Here is a 15,925-nt window from a genome sequence, read left to right as displayed (position 1 = left end):
TTCAATAACTTCCTCTGCAAAATGAAGATATTGAATTCAGTAGTCTCCCTGGTACTTTTCTAGTTCTAAATCTTTGATCTAAAGTCACTGAGTTAATACAGTGAATCTAGACTTTGTGTTGCTAGTTTTCTCTTTGTCTTTGATGATTATGTAAAAATATTTGCCAGTGTGGAGTGTAGAAAGTTTTATATAAAATTTTTATTTTATTTTTAATTGATTTTCTAAAATGGCACTTCTCAATATTCCCTAAACACTTGAACCCTCCTTTGAAAAGAAGATAATTATAGTAGACTGACTAATAAGGCAAACACAGAGAACATTCTTCACCTATTGTCTCAAATTTCGACTGAGAAGAGGACTACATGTTTCTTCCCTGTTCTCTCAGGAAATAAGGGATTTTTAAATAAAAGATAGTATTTAGACAGGAAGAGAAAAAGAAAATTAACTTTCTTAAAGAACTTCAAAAAATTGGACTGTGCCTATGAGATCTTGATTTATCAGAGTATGTGTGTACAAGATAGCTCTCTAACTGTGCTGTAATTTTCATGGTAGCAAGATTGCTTAATTCCATACTTAATGTCTCTAAAGTAATTTTTGTCTTTCCTAAAAATACCCAGATAGCCCAATAACTGATTCATTTTTAAACACTAGTATCTATTTTCTTTTCTTTTCTTTTAAACAAACTTTGTAATGCTTTAAAGTATCTATGATAAATCTTAAATTCTCCTTTGAAGTATAATTTTTTTAAAAACTAGCACAAATTAGAAACATTTTCAGTCTTACAAATATTTCTTGATCAATGCCAGTTCAATTCTTGAGAATAATAAGATGAGACTAATCTTGTTGATAAGCTTCTCCCCCACCCCACCCCAATCCACCTAGATTAGTTAGGTTGTCTTTTGTATTTGTAGAATTTCTGTTTTCTTGGCTCTTTTTTTAAGGGGTTAGAGGAGGGACGCTGTCAGGTGAGGGACAAAATTGAAAATAAGAGGATTGACTCACCCACAATGCTTCAAAGACTTTTTAAAGTGGATATAAAAAAATCTTCAGTGTAAATCAAATTGGGGGTGTAGTGTTCCTAATGGTATTCCTCTTTGAAGTTACAAAAGGACAAAACTCATTCGATGGGAAAAATCAGATGACAGAGAGCAACTAATGACATTTCTTCTTTTTCCCTTTGTAGGTACTGTAGGCCACCTACCTTCTTCTGGATAGTTGAATTTGTCAATGGCATGCAAGTTCACCAAGACAAAATAGTAGCAGAAAATCTTCAAAGGTACCCAAATCAAATATTTATCTGGTGATTAATTAAATCCTAAAGGCACTTGAACATGCTGTGTATCCTGGGTATTAAGTAAAGCTAATTATTAAGCAAGGAGAGTGGGAAGGGGGTAAGGTATTCTTTCTGGTTTCTGTATGTCTGTGTAGTGGGTGGGGAGGATATGAGTCAGGGGGAAATGAGGCTAACTGGGTTGCTTGGTCATTTACTAAGTTGCTAAGTGATTATGCAAGACAGTCAACAGTTACATTTGCCATAAGATAGATCTTTTTATGATACTGAGAAATATTTCTCTTATGTATTATAATTCATAGTATCTAGTAAGCACTTAAAATAAGTAAATGTTCTGGAATATGCCTGGTGTTTAGATTACCTAAAGTACACAGGTAAAAAAAATGAAATATATTCGCCTATGAAATGAACATGGCAGTGAGAGCCAGGGCTATCATGGATAATTGAAACTCTCAGATAATCCTTCGATCTTACTTTACTCAATGATTTCAACTTTTCTTATTATCAGACCTTTCATCTAAATGCTAATAAATAACCAAATGCATGGAAATTTGAAAATCCCTTCTTTTCCTTTCTTTTTCTCCTCTCTGATAAGATGCTGATAACCAAAGAAATGCCTAAAAGTTAGGTAAGAAGAGAGAAGAACAGAAATAAAGATTTAAGTAATCCAAATAGCAATTAATCAGTACCTGAATATTTGAATAGGCTATACTCAGAAGCAAGGGTAGCTACATTCATCAAGGTTTATCTTCAAGTCATGTTGAATTATATGTAGTTAGAAAAATGATGAACATTTTGGCAAAACTTTTGGCATATTGGGTCTCTGCATCATCATCACCATCATCATCATCATAATTTTGTGACACTGAGCAAGTCACTTAACCTCTCTCAGTTTATTTATCTGTAAAATGAGAATACCAGTAGTACCTGTCTGCCAGGGTTGTGAAGATGAAATGTAATATTTATAGAATACTTTGCAAATCTCAAAACACCTTGTAAATGTTAGCTATGATGACGGCAAAGGGTCATAAATTACTCTAATAAATATGTGTGTGTGTGTGTGTGTGTGTGTGTATGTTATGCATAAAATTGTATAAAATCTGTTTCTCAGTCTTCTGGTGTTGAGTCTTTCCAAACAGCTCAGTGTGGCCTCAGTTGACAGATTTGCAATCTATCCTTGGACCCATACTGAAAATTAGTGTAGTGAGGAAATAAGTTTCCTAACATTACTTGCAATGTCTGGCATATATTAAGTGTTTAATAAATGCTTGCTGATTGACTGACTGTGGTCTTTAGGGGTTGTTCCAAGATCTCATGGAGTTTTGCCCACATCAAGAATGTAAACATGTTAGTGAAGTTCACTAATTATTCCTAATTGTTTAGTAGCTCTTTGATGAGACTAAATTATATCAAACTCTCATTCAGAAAACATGTATTGTTATTTTAAAGGACTGCACTAAACATTGGAAGAGAAAACAAAGAAAAATCATTAGTCTCTGATCTTATGGGACTTTTAAGTGAAATAGGGGCATATGACATGATCCAATGGCCTTAGCAACATAGCTTTGAATTTATACTTATTAACAATTCTGAAGCACACACACACACACACACACACACACACACACACATTTAAATTTTTAAACATAAGGAAAAACCACAAGAATTAACAAGCTGTACATTTGGTAATTAAAATTAAAATTTGATAATTAAAATAATTCCATATGACCAAGTCAAAAAGACTATGCTTACAAATAAAAAACAGTTTGTATCAGAGTTTCAATAAGTGAATGATCCTTTTTTTTTTACCTCTCATCAGAGGGAATCAATACTTCAGACAATTTTCTACCTTTTAATATAAATAAATGAATGTTAAAGCAAAGGGAATGGCTCAAGAAATCTTTGTGGATTTTTATTCTTGCTGATGTGGGTTTTCCCTCCAATAACGCATATTACAATCCACATGTAACTGCACATCTTGTATTACTCTTGTTCACCTCCCCCTATAAATCTGCTAAAAGGAGTATATCCAATTTTTCACATGACATTCCTCAAGTTGTCATGACATTGCACAGATATGAATGTAGTGCAAAGATTGTCTTCTAGCTCTGAGACTAATTTTTCATTTTTTCCAGGTATTTATTTCTCTGATGGCATTTATTATGTAATTTCTTTTGTATAATTCCTCTTTTTTTAATATATTGCAGTCTAGTCACACTCAGGATATGCCTCTCCATTGACCATTAAGAGATCCTTTCTTTTAGCACACACATACCCATCAATACAATATAAAATACACAACAAGTGTATGAAAGTTGTATACAATAAAATGTGACATGAGGTCTAAGGTGGTTATTGATGGGGAAAATTGGGAAAGGTTTCATGTAGGAAGTAACATTTTACTTGGGCTTTAAATGACATGGGCAGGATTTTAGCAACAGGAGGTATGAAAAGGCATTGTAGGCAGAGGGAACATCATGAGTAAAGGAATGGAGGCGAAAGAAATTCAATAAAAGAATTTCAGCTGAAATATATCTCATTGTATTATATCACAAAAGGAATGAGATACAAGAAGCCATTCAAAATTAAAGTTCTCAAGAAAAATAACTGTTCAAAAAACTTCAGTGGTTTCCTTTTGTCCACAGAAATTCTTAACTTGGCATTTAAAATTTTACGTAATCTGGCTTCAACCTACTCTTCTATCCTTATTTCATATTACCTGATGTTCACTCTAAATTGCAGGCAAACTGGACTAGTACTTTCAAAATATCAGCCTATCCCTTGTTACATCCTTCCATACATATTTATGCCATTCCTCATACTTACAGAGGACTCCCTTCTTCTTCATTGTCAATTGTTGACAATGCCTGTCTCAGGCAGCACCTCCTCCAGAAAGATTTCCTGATCTTGCAGTTGAAACCAATTGTTTTTCCTCACATTTTCTATCTCTCCTCTGTTCTTGTCCAAGTCTACTGTTTGACATGCTTATTTGCTTGACAGTATGCTTTTAGACTCTAAATCCTTATGAGATCATTCCATTTTTCATCTTTGTGTCTCAAATAATTCCTGGCAAATAGTTAACCTTTCAAAATATGATGGTTAAATCAACTTATTGAAGCAATGAAAATCATTTTATCTTTTTTTTCTTAAAGTTTTTCTATCTTCTCAATCACATTGAGTAATACTAGTTGGATGACTGAACCTTTTTAGTGTATATGAACTCATTTGCCAAAAATGTGAGATAACAACAGGTTTCCCAAGAAAAAGAAAGAAATACAGAACTCGACTCAGACCATTCAGAGTGACTCATGGAATAGGACAGGAAAAGACTTATGAAGGTCATCTTATGTACTCCATGGGAAAATTGCATCTTGTAGCACTTGCTTCACTTTGTAATGCAGTATTAGAATCTTAAAAGATAAGTGATTCATAATAGCATTGACTTTTTACCTTTAAAAATTATCTTTCATTAAATGTTCCTCTCTCTTTTATTTAACAATTTTATATTACATGCAACAACTTCTCTCCTTTCTATGACATTTTGTCTTAATAGAGAGGCAAAAATCTTCTAATTTAGGAATTAAACTGAGTTGTACAATGATAGAACACAATTGTTTAGATCTCTAAGCCATTAAGAGGACCTGGTATCATTATGCTTTATCATATACTTTAGTCTAGGAAACTCATGGGAAGTTTTAGGGAGCTCTGCTTTTATTCCTCTCATTCTATCATAGAAAAATCAGTTAGTTTCAAAATGGCACTTTCTTCTGAAATTTCTAGCTTCCCAGATTTGAGATTTGGCCATCTTTTAGGTATGGCAGATCTAACACATATTTTGGGACACCCTGGATAATATGATCATTTAAAAAAAAATAAGTATAAATTCCCTCTGGGTTTAAAATTTTCCTGGCTGTTTTATTTATTTCTGACTACTTCTCTGCTGATGCCTCTTGTATATTATAGTGTCCTGTCACTGAATTTCTAACCAATTTTAAGAATCACTTACCTAAAATTCTTAGTACTTGGCATAATCCCAAACAATGCATAAGAGAATTTTATAGTTTCCAAGAAACACAGATAAAAGCACTTAACATACATGTAGATGCCATACTGATATAGGCTTGGTTTTTTCTGGCATTGGAAATGCAGTTCACAACTACAGAGATTAAGGAAGAATCAATGAACATCAATTTGTTAGCTCTCTCCTGATGAAGAGCTGACCCTTGGACTAGGGAGACAAAGAGCACTCAACAAAGACTATATGCAAAAGAGAGAGCACTAGATCAATAGAATCAGATCTAGTAAGAGATAGAAGGTATAGACTTAAGGCACAGCGCCAAAAAATGAGTTTTTTGAAACTTGGAACCAGAAAGAATGAGTTTCTTTAGAGAGATGTGTTATCTAGAGAGGGCCAATTTGGACTTATCCTTTCTCTAGTACTGTAAGTCACATGAGCTATACAGGTCTTTGGAAGAGGTGCAAAAAATAGAGAAAAAACTTTTTTCGGACTATCCTTGAGCTTGAATATGAGCCCTTCTGTGATATTTTGTTAGGTTAAATAGAGATTGTCCTAAATTTGACGTTTTTTCTGGGCAGGTGTTTGCATGAAAATTTAAAGTCCTTTTTTATGTTGCTTTGGGGAGAGGTGGGAGGATTGTTTTGTTTGTTTTTTGCTGAGAGCTAGACATGAGCCAAATACTCCCAAGGGAAATTTTCAGTGGAGCAGGAGTAAACATAGAGTTACTATTTAGATATCTTCAAGATTGAACTTGGTCTGTGTAAGCCCAGAGTAGGCCTAGTGGACGATAGATAGATAGATAGGTAGATAGATAGATAGATAATTTAGACTAATCTTGTGATTTTACCAGCATGAAATCATAAACAGCAGGGACAAAAAATTAATTGGTATGAAATCATAATTTCAAATGATAAAATTCTAGCCCCCAGTATAGACTAATTCTTTTTCTGCAGTTCTTTGTCTTAAAGTTGCGTGGCTTGAGGGTCACATATTGTATTCAAGACAAGACTTGAACCCAGATCTCTGGAACTGCAAAGCTGGCTCGCTGTCTTTCTGTATCTATGTCTCTGAGTCTTTATATTTATCTTTTCCTCTCTCTTCTGTGCCTCTGTCTCCTCCTCTCTCTTTTTGTTTGTCTCCCAAACTGCCCCCATCTCTCTCTGTCTCTATCCCTTTATGGGTGTCTTTGTCTCTATGTATCTCTTTGTTTTTCTGCCTCTGTTTCCATTCTCTGTACATCTCGCTCTCTGTGTAATTACATTTCTGCCTCTCTCTTTTTCTATCTGGCTAGCTCTGCCTCTCTCCTACACAGACATACAATCCTTTTGCCTTGCTACTGAGTTGTTTCAAGTTATAGCTACGCAAATTAAGTTTTTTTTTTTTTAAAGACGATTCCCATCATTACCAAAGCTTACTCTACCCACATTTAAAAATGGAAAGTAATTATAATATTGAAACAAAACCTCTCCATATGTCCTCTGACTCATAGAATTCCTGAACTATTAAATCTAGTTCCCTTGATTTCAGAAAATATTCATAAACTTTTTCTGCTGTTTCTAGTTTTATGGACTTTCTGGTTAGTTCTTCTATTGCACTCATTCAGAAAGAGCTATCCCTCTGCCTCCAGCACAGACTTACAGGATTAAGTGGAACCAAAAACCAAAGTCAGGTGTATCTTGCTTTAAACAAAACTCAGATTTGTAAAATGAATAAACAAAAGGCAGGTTCTTAAAATAATTCACCATTGAATTGCTTTAAACAGTTTTCTCCTCTAGCATTTTTAAAATATAATTCAGTTTGCATATTGTGTGGTAGAAGGAACGGAGAACTAGCCTCTAAATTAGAAAGAACTTGATTCTTTTCCCTTCTCTGACACAAATTCTCTTGTTCCTGAAGAAGTCATTTATTTTCTCAGTAGCCCTAGGCAACTCCCTAAAACAAAAGTTTTTAACCCAGGATCAGGTTTGTACTGACAAATGTTTAACAACCTGTTCTGGGGGAGTAGATTAAGGGAAATGTCTTTTCCATTTGTTTTTGTTGAGGCATTCAGAGTTAAGTGACTATCCCCCTCATAAAGCTAGTAAATGTCAAGTGTCTGAGAACAAATTTGAATTTAGGTCCTCCTAACTCCAGAGTGTCAGTTCTCTCCGCTATGCCACCTACCAGCCCCAGTTTAACATACTTTTAAATTTAATCTGCCTTATTGATATATTCTTTATCACTTTCTTAAGTCTAGAGATCATCAAAGTGGTAAATCAATCAGGCCTTGATCTGCAAATTTGTCGATTTCACTCATGTTGAAAATTTAATAATCTCATTTGAAATGGCTCCCAAACATCCCCTGGATCTGCAAAAACTAGATTTTCAGGAGACCTGAAAACTTAAGTGGGAAAAAAAATGTGTCTTTATTATCACTATCAACTAGCTGTAATTTAGTATTTCCTTTGATTATTTAAAAATCATATTCTAAAGAAGGGATCTGCAAACTTTGTCAGTCTGGCAAGGGGATTATGATACAAAAAGAAGTTTAAGAATCTCTGCTCTAAAATTAAAATTTCAAAGAAGATGCAGATACCAACAAAATCATAAATTAATTTTTTTAAATCAGAAATACATCTTCTTTAAAAAGAAAGGGATATTCATGCTATAAAGCACTGAAATATATCCTGTAGATAAATAATAAGGTCCCCTTGAGAGCTGTTTACAAACTAGTTTGTTTTTTTTTTTTGTTTTGTTTTGTTTTGTTTTGTTTTTTCGCAAAACATGGATAGCATAAAGATTACTTCTGCCTTTTCACAGAGGGATAAACTAAGGCTTAGACAAGTTAAGTGACTTGATCAGAACCCCGAATTTAGTCTCATTTTTCTGACATCAAATCAGGGCTTTAAAAAAAAAAAACTTCACATGATGTATTCATGTTATTGACTAGAACAAACAACAGAGTAAAAGGATATAGATTTCTATTTATAGGGACTGCAATTACATATATTTTAGTCTGTACAATTAAACTAAAATCCCTCTTCTACAGGAAGCCTTTCTCAATTCCTCTTAAGTCTAGTGTATTTTTTCTTTTAATTATTTCCTATTTATTATTTATAAAACATTTCCTCCCATTAGATTGTGAGTTCCTTGAGGGCAGGAACTGTCTTTTGCTTCTCTTTTTATCCACTGCACAGTGCTTAGATTATAGTAAATGCTTGATAAATGCTTGTGAACTGACTGACTATATAGTTATCCCTTTGGGGATGGCTTCTTCCATATAAATACTAGAATGAAAAGATCTATTTTGTATCTTCAATATTCCATAAACTTCACAGAAACAAATTTATAACTGGAAGGGATCTTAGAGGATATCCAATCCAATATTTTCATTTTGTGATTGAAGAAACTGAGACCCAGTTGGTTAAGGGACTCATTTACTATGTGATTTTAAACAAGTTTCCTTGGACTTCATTTTCCCATCTTCATAATAGCACCTGAGGTAAATATCACACAGTGATAGTTGGAAGACAAAGTAGGATAAAGGATTGGGGTGGTGGGGATTGGAAGATGAGAGAAATAAAAGCATTTTCACAAAATAGGCTGTCATAGTTTGTTGACGAAAAAAAAAAAAAAAAGAAGTTTAAGACATCAAGTCATTATTGACACCATGCTTCCAAAACACTTTTTTTGTCCTCTCTTGCCCCTTCCATTATTCTCCTGCCTGCTACCAATAAACTGATCTAAATGTGTCCTTTTGGTTTTTGGCAAAAACTCAAAAATGTTTTATAAAGAAAGAACTCTATAGAGTCCATAGGATTACAGCTATGTATTCAAACCATTAAAAAAAAAAGTGTCCCGATAATGAAATACCTTTCCCAGCTTAAGGATTCAAAGCAGAATTGGAGAAGGGAGGGGGCAAGGAATCAGCATGTACTCTACACATGAGTGGTTGTTGGACCTCAGTTAGGTCCAGAATGCAATTAATCTCTAGCATTAAAAAGTAGATGTCTAACTTTAACCCACCAGGTTGTAATGCTACTGCATTTCATGCTTTGTTTTCTGGCTCCTGCTCTGAGGGAGGTGGATTTAGAAAAAGCCCTCATCTAGAGCTCCCTTGCTAAGTCTCAAGTCATGAGTCCTCTCCCTCTCCTCATTGCCTGTGCATGGCAAGAATGCCTTCTTATATGGAAATACTGTTTTTTCATCTTTCTTTTTTCTATCCTGAACCTTGTCTTCTAGAGACTTTTCTATTGAATGTCAAGTAAGCTATCAAGTAATTAGCTTGTAAGTGCTGAAATATCTCTTTTGGTTCAAAGGAGGGAAACCCAACTTAGAACTTTTCATTTGCCAGTACATCCTGGTTTTTATGTCTATCCTAATCCCTCTTTATTTGTCAAATATTGAATCCATTGTAAGTGATACATATAACATGTGAACAACTATTTGTTGACCATAGATAGCTAAATAAGACAGAAATGAATACTGATTGTTAAAATATTCTGATAGGTTTTTTTTTTCTTTCTGCTATATAATGTACATATAAACTTAATAGTGCCTAGGACTTAGTAAGTATTTAGTAAAAATGTTTTGTCTCTATCTATTGCTGCTTTTTATGCTATATATATTTTTATTATTTAGAATTTTCGCTTCCACCAACTTCAAAAAATTCTTTGATACATCTCACAGAGTTAACATGAATCTAAAACAGAACAATTAAATATATAACTACATCAACAGTGAAAAAAGGAAACAAGGAAGGGAGGAAAGAAGGGAGAAAGGAAAGAAGGAAGGAAGGGAGGAAGGAAAAAAGGAAGGGAGGAAGGAAGGAAAGAAGGGAATAAGGAAAGAAGGAAGAAAGGAAGGAAGGGAGGAAGGAAGGGAAAGTGAGAAGGAAATAGATAATCTTGAGGTAGCACTATGAATACAACAATGGACTTGGAGTTATGAAGCCTTGAGTTCATAGTCTCAGGCACTTACTAGCTTTGTGACTTTGGCAGGTCACAGAATCTTTTCACCTCAATTCCTCATCTCTAAAAAGGAAATAGTAATAGTAGTACCTACTTCCTAGGGTTGTCGTAAGAGTAAAATGAGGAAATATTTGTAAAGCACTTTGCAAACCTTAAAGCGTTATATAAATACTAGTTTTTTTTTAAATTTTAACTATTTATTAATTCCTCTAGACTGCCCTATCACTCAATTGATGGTAACCGGGATACTTCTACTGAATTTAAGAGAAGTTTTATATAACCTATCATCTTCTTTTGTCTTCTATCATCTTCTTCTGTTTTCTTCTTCTGTCTGTGTCTCCTCAAATATTTGACATATAAGGTATGAATTCTGCTAAGGGTCACAGAGACTAACACATGACTAAAAAAACAACTTAACAACAACAATGAATTTTTAAGAAAACTTGGCCTTTGCTAGAGCCATGGTATAAAGTGGGCCACTTATTGCTATTACTTATTACTTATAACTTGTAACTTGTGATAAAGTGGAACCTTGGATGGGAAGGCACATTGAACAGGAATAAGTGTTATACAGACAACATGAATATATCATTCAGTCAGTCTTTGAGGAATGACAGTTGAGACATGGCATCCCAATTGTTTGTCATCGCCTGGAATAATTTGAGCAAAACCATTGGAACTCAAAGAGCAAAGAGATAGAGCCACATAAACCAAATGTATCTTTAATCATTGGCTATGACCAACCCAAAGGATTCCATATGCAAGGGCACCAGGTCAAATATCTAATTATTTCAGCCATGCTTTACATACCCAGAAGAGATAGTTGATAGCTAGTGGAAACTATCTGGCTAAAGAACACCAAGACATATCATTTAATAAAAGAGCTGGAGAAATTCTAAAAATGCAAATGTTTTCATCCTGCTCCCATGGATAATAGTGATTGCATTATGAAAGGGCTTTGTTAGTTTTATTAAAATATATGCATCTCTCACCTATGTAGGGAAAAAAAGTGTCATCTCCATTTTACTGATAAGGAAGCTAAGTATCAATGAGGCTATGTGACTTCCTCATGGTCACACAGTTATTATCAAGGATCAAATTCAAACACCTCTCCTTATTTTAAAGCCAGGACTACATATGCAGTGTTCTTTGACACAAAACATTTGTTTTTTATGTTTTATATATACTTATAAGTATATTATATGTGTTGAGAGACAGAGAAATAAAGAGATAACATTGCATTTCTTTATAGTTAGAGTAGAAATCCCAGAAATATGCAATTACATATACATGTATGTATATGCATATATTTGTATTTTGGATATATTAATAATATTTAAGTTATGTATATTCATTAGGGATATATAGACTTGGCATAAATCTATAAATGCTAATTCTATTAAAAATGGGAAGAAGCGATATTTGGAATGTTATAAACAACAGAGAAAGATCTATGAACTATCGAATTTATACAAGCTATAGATTAATGTAAGAGTCAGATTGATTCTATGCTCAACCAATTTAATATACCTTTGAACTATAGCATTCTATTCACCAGGAGGAAAGGTCATGTGTTTCTAGGCACAGAACTGTAATGGGCTGAGGCTTGAGTTGATGCACTGAGGTCCCAAGCACATGAGGCTAAATAGTAATTGGACCATACTCTATTAATAGATAAGCTTGGAGAGAGAATGGCCCCCACCCACTCTTTGTGCAAGTCCTGATGTGTTGTATAGGAAATGACGATTTTGGTGGGTGGAGGCAGGGGAGTGGAGAAGGAAGGGGAGGAGAGACTTTTGGGACGGCCATTGCCACGGTTGCTGCGCTTTTTCTTGCTGTAAGTTCTGAGCCATCCTGTGCTGCTTCGGAGGGACTGTAAATCAGGAATTCATTTACCAAAATGTGGCGGTTCTTGGCCACTCTGTGCAGTCTGGTTGTACTGACCAGTGCTCGGAGTACATTGTCCTTCCCTCCTCTTTCAGATGAAATGGTCAACTATGTCAACAAGCTCAATACTACATGGAAGGCTGGGCATAACTTCCGTAATGTGGACATGAGCTACGTCAAGAAACTCTGTGGTACCATCATGGGTGGAGCCAAGCAACTACCTCAGAGATTGATGTTGGCTGATGACATGAAACTACCAGAAAACTTTGATGCACGGGAACAGTGGCCAAACTGCCCAACCATCAAAGAAATTCGAGACCAGGGCTCCTGCGGCTCTTGTTGGGCATTTGGAGCTGTGGAAGCCATTTCTGACAGGATCTGTGTGCATACTAATGGTTATACCACTGTAGAAGTGTCTGCTGAGGATCTGCTTAGCTGCTGTGGATTACAGTGTGGGGAAGGATGTAATGGTGGCTATCCTGCTGGAGCTTGGAAATATTGGATCAAGAAAGGCCTTGTATCTGGTGGCCTCTATGACTCCCATGTGGGCTGCCGACCTTACTCCATTCCTCCTTGTGAGCATCATGTGAATGGTTCCCGCCCTGCCTGTAGTGGAGGGGAGGAGATGGCTCAGTGGATAGAGCACTAGCCTTGAAGTCAAGAGGACCTGAGTTCAAATCCAGCCTCAGACACTTAACAAACAGAAAAAGTGAGCTGAGCCAACCGTGGCAATGGCCGTCCCAAAAGTCTCTCCTCCCCTTCCTTCTCCACTCCCCTGCCTCCACCCACCAAAATCGTCATTTCCTATACAACACATCAGGACTTGCACAAAGAGTGGGTGGGGGCCATTCTCTCTCCAAGCTTATCTATTAATAGAGTATGGTCCAATTACTATTTAGCCTCATGTGCTTGGGACCTCAGTGCATCAACTCAAGCCTCAGCCCATTACACAGAACAAGCAATGAAAAGTTGTTTTTAGTGTCTAAGAGTAAACCCAGTTCTGTTGAGCAATCATTCCGTGAATTTAGCATAATGAAGTTCCTATTTAAGAGTCTCTATCTATAAACATTTAATAAGGATGATTATTAAACCTCCAGAGTAAAGTTTAGAGGGAAATCTTTTAACTCAGTCCTTCAAAAGAATCTGAGGGTCTAAAACATCAAGGCTTGTTGAGTTGATTTTACTTATCTAACAAGCTGTTTTTCTGTTGATCTAGAAGCAGTATGGGGAAGGATTGTTATATTCAGAGGTCAGGGTCAAACTGTCAGAAAGGGAGTAGCCAATATGGGAAGGGAAGAAGGCCTTTCATTTTCTAGCTAGGGATTTTCTTCTGGCTAGATGAGCAACTATCTGTCAGGGAATTTGTGGAGGGGATTCCTACTTTGAAAGAAAGTTTAGCCTAAAAAATGTCTGGAGTCTCTTCCAAATCTTAACATTTTAGCATTCGTGTAATCTTTGGACATGCATGTTTCCATCTATAAAAAAAAAAAAAAAAAAACAACTTATACCTCATTTCTAAAAAGGTATTCTGATTATAACAATATTCAGCTTCTATGTCCCCCCCATAACCCACTCTTTTGAACACTGACAAATACTTCTTGAGGATGGTAGGTGGCACAGTGGATAGAGTACCAAATCTGGAGTCAGGAAGATTCCTCTTCCTGAGGTCAAATCTGGTCTCAGACATTTACTAGCCATGTGATCTTGAGCAAGTTACTTAACCCTGTTTGCCTTAGTCCCTCATCTATAGAATGAACTGGAGAAGGAAACAGGAAAACCCAGAATGGGGTCATGGAAAGTCATACGTGATTGAAAAATGATTGAACAACAATAAAAATACTTCCTACCCTATTAGAGATCACAGAATTAATTATGCATTCTATGTATAATCTTTTTTTTTCTTGGCTGCATTTTAGGTGCATTTTTGTTTTTTTGAGATAGAGTACTGAACTGTGAATTAAATGTTAGTTCTACCCATCTCCTTGGAGTGATCTTTAGTGCATCTGGTATAAGGAATCAGCTAACCATTGGGGTTCTTTTCATCTCTAAATCCATGGTCCTTATATTACATGATCATATGGTATTCCCTCAATTACTATGAACAGAAATAAATTAATGAGTATAAAGCCTATTTCCATTAGAATTCTAAATGGGATGATTAAACTTTGGTCAATTATTAAGCAAAATTACTCTAAGTATCTTTAAAAAACCCATAATCATGCTGGCTTCCAGGGTGAGAAAGATGTTGAAAGGGTAGTGATACTCAGTCTATAGTCCCATAATTTTCCAAATAGAGTTTTATTTCCCTGTTGTTGAGATTTTTTTTGTCCCACTTCTTTCTTTGGTTTGTATTCCCCAGATTAAGAAATTAAGGTGAACTTTGCCAAAACCTCAAATTTCACCTGGTTTGGGGTCAAAACCACATAAAGCCATTGCATTTTTCCATAGTTTCCATTTGAAACTTTAAATTGGCCCAGTTCTCCTTTAAATATGGGCCTTGCATGAAATTTGGCAGGTTTTTCAATGGACCTTCCCTGAGGTGTTTTTGAAATTCTTTTTTATCCTATTCTCTTACATAAGGCCACTTACCTAGTTTTGATTTTATGTAGCACTTATAAATTTATTTCAGAAATGAATTTGATACTATCAGAAGAGTTAGAAGTGACAGGAGGTGTCCTTCTTCAAGCTAGTGAAAGAAAACAATTTTTAGGAGGGGTGTTGTTGTTTTTTTCTAGTAGCCAATTACCCAAGAGAGTAGTGTGGAACAGAGATGTTATCTGGCATGTAATAATCGTAATCTTTTAGGTTCCCCCACCCCCGAGAAAACTAGCAACATTTTAAGCAAGTCACCCTCCCTGAGCTCATTTTCCTCATATGAAAAAGGAACACACAGGATTAAATGATCTCTAAGCTCTCTTTTTTCCAAGTTTAAAAAAAGCTGTCAATCTTCATGAATGAAAGGGTTTTCTATATTAGAAGTGTCATTTCTAATGAAATTACAGGTTTGGATCAAAAAAATCTATAATCCTATTTATAGGGAACCATCGAGACTTCACCTTGAATGGCAACTGCAGCAACCTTGTGGGAATATATCTTTTTTGAAGACTTAACAAAAAAGGATCTTAAATATGGATTTTAAGAACATTAGTTAAAAGTATTTGCTCTTTTGGAGATGGGAGATGATAAAATAGAGTCAACTACTTTTAGCAGTACATATTTACTACCCAGTAAATCTCCCCAGACCTAATATCCCATCTGTGGTAGGAAGAAGTGATGAAAAGGCAATAAAGAATAAATTATATTGATGGAGAAGCTAGAGAAGCCCCATTCAAATGCAAGGACTTTCTCTTTCTCCCCTTCCTTCTAAAAATTTGTCTGAATAAGGATAGTTATCAAATTGTAGAAAGCCAACCTTCCCCAGAAATTGTCTTCACCAAGCAAATTATATTTATGCTTCCTGCTGGGTATGCATTTCATTCTTTTTAATTAGGATTTATAACACATTTTCTGTAGCTTTATTTTAAAATTTTTTAAACAAATAGTATTAAATCTCAAAGATTTTATTTTCTTAAATCCAACAAATGAATATTTTTTTACTACTAAGATATACAACCTCAGTGTGTCAGAATAGCAAGACCAGATCATGAACAGAACAGTCAAATCACTAACACTCTAATTTCCCAAAAATATGTGGGAAAGAAATAACCTTCTCCTTCCCACTATTCCCTCACCATTCAACCCATCCTTCTTTAGCCAAAAAGAAATATCAGAGTTGGCAAT

General features: G+C 35.1%; 2 protein-coding genes across 3 annotated transcripts in view; both read left to right on the top strand.

The window, feature by feature from the left end:
• Positions 1-15,925, top strand: part of SULF1 (sulfatase 1) — a 205,112-nt gene that overhangs the window by 43,646 nt on the left and 145,541 nt on the right. For both annotated transcript variants that reach the window (XM_051970069.1, XM_051970068.1), the window contains exon 2: positions 1,184-1,276. The gene's annotated coding sequence lies outside the window, so the exon portion shown is untranslated. The remainder of the gene's footprint in view (positions 1-1,183; positions 1,277-15,925) is intronic.
• On the top strand, positions 12,091-12,809 carry LOC127543788 (cathepsin B-like). Its single transcript, XM_051970070.1, has one exon. The coding sequence runs from the start codon at positions 12,159-12,161 to the stop codon at positions 12,792-12,794; it is 636 nt and encodes a 211-aa protein (XP_051826030.1). The 5' UTR covers positions 12,091-12,158; the 3' UTR covers positions 12,795-12,809.

The sequence above is a fragment of the Antechinus flavipes genome, chromosome 1 (genome assembly GCF_016432865.1).
Source record: "Antechinus flavipes isolate AdamAnt ecotype Samford, QLD, Australia chromosome 1, AdamAnt_v2, whole genome shotgun sequence".
NCBI classification, from domain to species: Eukaryota; Metazoa; Chordata; class Mammalia; order Dasyuromorphia; family Dasyuridae; genus Antechinus; species Antechinus flavipes.
Note: the sequence above shows the minus strand (reverse complement) of the source record. Positions and strands in the feature narration are given on the sequence as shown.

What these genes read in the sequence shown, in the direction of transcription:
- LOC127543788 (XM_051970070.1), top strand. Translation starts at nt 12,159, where the DNA reads ATGTGGCGGTTCTTGGCCACTCTGTGCAGTCTGGTTGTACTGACCAGT.